The 4,667-nt window shown below is 54.5% G+C and overlaps 1 protein-coding gene across 1 annotated transcript in view; it reads right to left on the bottom strand.

Annotated features, from left to right (window-relative positions):
• Positions 1 to 2,233: 2,233 nt before the first annotated feature.
• The window catches only part of LOC308495080 (melanoma-associated antigen D4-like), a gene marked incomplete at its 3' end in the record, with an annotated part of 6,501 nt that continues 4,067 nt past the window's right edge, over positions 2,234 to 4,667 (bottom strand). Inside the window, exon 8 of the mRNA XM_081043036.1 lies at positions 2,234 to 2,595. Coding sequence (XP_080899162.1) covers positions 2,234 to 2,595 — 362 coding nt within the window. The remainder of the gene's footprint in view (positions 2,596 to 4,667) is intronic.

The following is a 4,667-nucleotide window of genomic DNA, read 5'->3' as shown; positions in this document are numbered from 1 at the left end:
AAAAACAGTAAAATGGGGGTTACCAGGGGATGAAGGTGGGGGGCTGGACAGGGGATAAGGTTGATGGTGTTTAAGGGTACAAACTTGTAATGAGTACTAAAGAAGCCATAGAGATCTAATGTATAGTATAGCGAATGTAGACAACAACATCATACTATAAGTATGCAATGTGATAAATATTGTTTCAATGGCAACAATGTTACAATATATGACATATGAAAGTACCATGCTGTACACCTTAGATTTACACAGTGTTACCTGTCTAACGTATTCAATATAGAAAACAAAATAAACCTTGACTATTAGTTTCATTTGGAGGAACTGAGTTTGCTAATAAGCAATACCCAAAAGGTAGACCTCTTGTAATGAAAACGTTCAGGGCTTTATCATTCATTGAAGGATTTTACTTATGAGCACCAAGCTGGGGGTTCTAGCCAGCCTCTCCTGCCCTCCCCACCCCACCCCCAAGCAGATGAACAAAACGTGTTTCAGGACAAGAATTCGAAACTACAGCTGAGGTTGGACTCCATCTCCTGGGGAATGTCCTTCTACATTGATTCTTGCTCTTGCCCTTGCCTTGCTCCTGCTGCATCCCAACCTTGTGCCTTCTGCCCTTTTTCCATATGGAGGGAAGGAAGCAAGACGGGGATATTTGCGAGGGTGACCTGGTCCTAGGGCTCCTCCCTTTGTCCCCATTCCAATTGCCGGGACCCCACATTTGCCTAGTTATTTTCAGAATCAGGCTAAAGCACAATCTGAAGCTGCTGTCATCCCATCAGGCACATGAATCTGTGGCTCACGCCTGTCTCACATTCCTGGCTAAAAGCAATGGGTAACTCGTAGTAGAGTTACGTCTTCCCACTTCTTCCCTCTCTGCCTTCGGCACATTCACTTTTGCCTAGACTTTGTCTCTGACAGCTCCTCCTTCAAGGCTGCCTGAAGTGTCAACATGCTCTAATCCCGAATGTTTCCCAAAGCCCTAGTACGAATTAAGACTTCCGTGGACAGTGTAGGGGAGTTCTTTGCTCTACATCCTCATCAAGTCCTAGCACCCACAGGGTTTTCAATTTTCTTGTATGTGGCCATTGAGTGTGTACACCTCACTTCGTTTCTCAGCCTTTGTAACCTGTGGATATGTCAACTATTTCAAAGAAAATTACCTACATTTGCTGAACCACATAGTAGGGCAGGTGGCCTGGCAAGGGACGGTTGTGTCGCCTTCGGGTGTGAGAGTCCATCTCTGACGTGGATGCCGAAGTGACGGCATCTGCAGAATACTGTGAGGGTGTGTGAGGACAGTGCAAAGTCGTATTTGAAGTTTTCAATGTCCTGCAGATTTGTATCATTTCTACCTTGCTAGTTTCAAAATCAAAGGCACTTGTAAGATGGAGTCATGCAGGATTGAAACCCGGGGCACTTGAGAACTTGACATTGGACAAGTCATCTCCTCTGCCGGGTCCTCCATCTCCTCTCTGGAAAAAGGTGACAAGGGTTGGAATGGGGGTCCTTGTGTTGCTAGGTTTCTGACACCGTCCACATCTCCACTGCTCGGTGCTGTAAGGCGGGCACTGTGACCCGACTGTGCAGGTGGGGAAATGGAGGCTCTGAGAGGTGAACTGACTGGCCCGAGGTCACGGGGCTCAGGGAGGAGGGAGGGACGTCGATCCCAGATGCATTCCAGGTGCCCTGCCCTCTCAGACACACATGGAGGGTGTGGGCAGCACGTGCACGTCCTGTTTGCACACTGCTTTACCTATTTCCTACCTGCTTTCGTGCACAGACCACACCAGCTGCTCACAGCTGGGAGCTAGGCCAGGCAGGGCTGGGGACAGGCTCCTACCCCCATTACTCAGGTGAGGAAACTGAGGCCCAGAGAGATGATGCAATTAAGAATGCAGATCTCAGAGCTGGGGCACCCTCAGAGTACACCTAGTCCAGTCCTGTGCCTGAGAGATGGGAACTCTAAGGGCCAGAGAGAGGAAAGGCGGGGCCAAGGTCATTTGTGGAGGCGGTGGCAGAGCTGGGTCAGAGACCTCAGGCAGGTAGCTTCCCTTCCCTGAGTCTGAGCTGTTGCGTGTTCCATGAGGAACAGTAACCCCTGCAGAGTATCAGTGAGGTTGGAAGGAGATAGTGCACGAAAGTGCTGGGCCCCCGGCCAGGGCCTGGTTGTGATGGTGACAAAGATACAAGGAGGAGGGGGATGGGCAAACAGGAAATCTCCAAACCCCATGTCTCAGGGGGATGGGAGGGCGCTGGCAGGCCCCTTAAAGCCCAGGATGAACCTCAGGGGTGGGAAGCGATGAGGGGTGGGGTTCTGGGAGCGGTAAGGGCAGCCCGGGTGGGTGTCATCAGAGAGTGGTGGGAAGTGGGGGTGTTGCCCCCAGGACCCTGTGAGCCCCTCGAAGGCGGTAGCAGCAGACTGCAGTGGGCAGAGCACACATTTGAACTCAGAGCGTTCTGGGTTCAAGGCCCAGTGCCGCCACTTCCTAGCTGTGTGCCTTAGGGCGAGTGTCTTCCCTCTCAGAGCCTCACTTTCCTCATCCCTGGAAGGGACCTGATCATCCCCTCCCCTCAGGGCCGTCTGGTAAATAAAACCTAGGCCCATACAAGAAATGGTAGGTGAATATTCAGAAAACTTAATGCATAGTAGTAATAACTGGAAACAAGTGAATCGAGGAACGCTCGTCCATCAACATGAGTGAGAGGAGTCAGAAGGTGCAGGCGCAGGTGGGGAGAGAGCTGTGGGGGCTGCCCAGGTGTGTGCACACCTCAACCAAGGGCCCTGGCGCTCAGCAGGGTGTCAGAAAACACTTGCTGAGGTGTACCGTGGGCCTGTGTGGTGGGGGAGCCCGTGGAAGGCCCGAAGCAGCGGCGGGAGGAAGGCCTGCCTTGGCGTCATGGTTGCACTGTGAGTGAGGAGGTAGGCCACCTCCCAGGTGGCCAGCCCGACCCTCCTGGGGGACCCACAGTCTGTCTGCATTCCCTAGGGCCCTCCTGCCTCCTCTCTGCTCTCTTCCTCTCTGACCACCCTGCTCTCAGCACTGCCCCCTGCATGGTCAGGGGAGTGGGATCCTGGGGAGGCCCTCCCTGGGGAAGGGGTGTGGACAGGGGAGAGTGCTGTAAACCCGCAGGCCTGGGGACTTGGTGACCTCCCCAGCACCCTACCTCTGACAGCTGCTTTCTCCTCCTTTCCAGGTGAGCTGCCATATCTCAGGCATGCTCTGCACACAGTGCTCAAACTCACACCTGTGGCTTATGGTGAGAGCCTCACATCCATCCATGAAAAGGCATGTTTTCCTTACCGTGTGCACAACAGGGTCCTGGCAGGTTGCCAGGGTGAGGGTACCAGAAACGTCACGTATCATTCATCATACCAGGGCTTGTGTCCCAGGCATCATTCATCCGTCCCCTGCACGCGCGCGCGCGCGCGCACGCACGCACACACACACACACACACACATATCTCGGGCCACATGCCTGGAAACTTAGAGGGAAGGGGACTCCATTTCTGTCAGAATCTCAGAATGTCCTTGTGGCCAGGCAGGGACCCAGCAGGCAGGGAGGCAGAGATGATGATAGCACCAGGCAACAGGGCAGAGGACCCACCTGAAGCCTGTCTTTAGGGGAGGGGTGCAGACAGAGCCAGTTTCCTGGGGGTGAGACCTACGCACTGCCACAGGACCCTGCACTCAGAAGGGCTCCACATGTGTGGCTCAATGCTCTACTGTTGTTCTCTTGGAATTCTTAGTGATTTTTGAGCAAGGGGACCCGCGTTTTCATTTTCCACTGGGCCCGGCAAATTATGCGGATGGGTCTACGTCAGGATCCAGGTCTGGCCGAGAGAGGAGAACCTCTTCTCAGGGAAAAGAGGCAATGGGGACAATGGCCCTTAACTACTCTTAATCTGGGGCCTTGTCCTCCCAAGGTGTGAATATCACTGGGGGACCCAAGGAAGCTCCGGACACTGTCCCTGCCTGCTACTGAGCCTTTTCCAGGGGCCCTAAGTGTCTCCGCCCTCACTGTCATCCACTGGAGGAATTGCAGAACTAGCTGCCACCCCCACACCCCAACCCCGCAAGGATCACCCAGCCCTTGAAGACACCAGGACTGGCCTTGGCCTCACTGGGACAGCCCTGCTTCCAAAGAAGGGCTCCAGAGCCCCAAACAGGCCTCAGGTCACAGCCACAGGCAATGGGCTTTCGAGGTCTGCATGCAGCTGTGTTTTCCTTAAATCTACTCTCAGAAATAACCATCTTCCTTCTACCTGCTGGAGGGGAGAGAAGGTCACCGCGAGGCCTACCTCATTGTCCTTAAGGCCCTGTCTGAGGGATGAGGTCCTGAAATCGTGTGGCTGACGAGGGAAGGGTTCCAGGACGGTGCCTCCAAAGATGGGGACGGGGAGGTGGGCCCTGGTGGGTGTCTGTGGACCCTGTCCCTTGGTGGGAGGGACAGTGGCACCAACGCACAGCCTCCACCGCATCCCGTCCCCTGCTTCCTCCCTCCCCACCCCACCCCGTTGGGGTCTAACTGGGGCTACACCGTGTAGGAAACCACACAACTACATGGACCGGAGCTTCTCGAAACCCATGATCTCCACACTCACAGGCACCTCTGCATCTCCCAGTGCCCTGACCACCTCCTAGGCAGAGGCGAGCCCCCCACCCCCC

Source organism: Rhinolophus hipposideros (genome assembly GCF_964194185.1).
Source record: "Rhinolophus hipposideros genome assembly, chromosome: X".
In the NCBI taxonomy this organism is placed as follows: Eukaryota; Metazoa; Chordata; class Mammalia; order Chiroptera; family Rhinolophidae; genus Rhinolophus; species Rhinolophus hipposideros.
The sequence above is the reverse complement of the archived record's forward strand: the minus strand, read 5'-3'. Positions and strand labels throughout refer to the sequence as shown.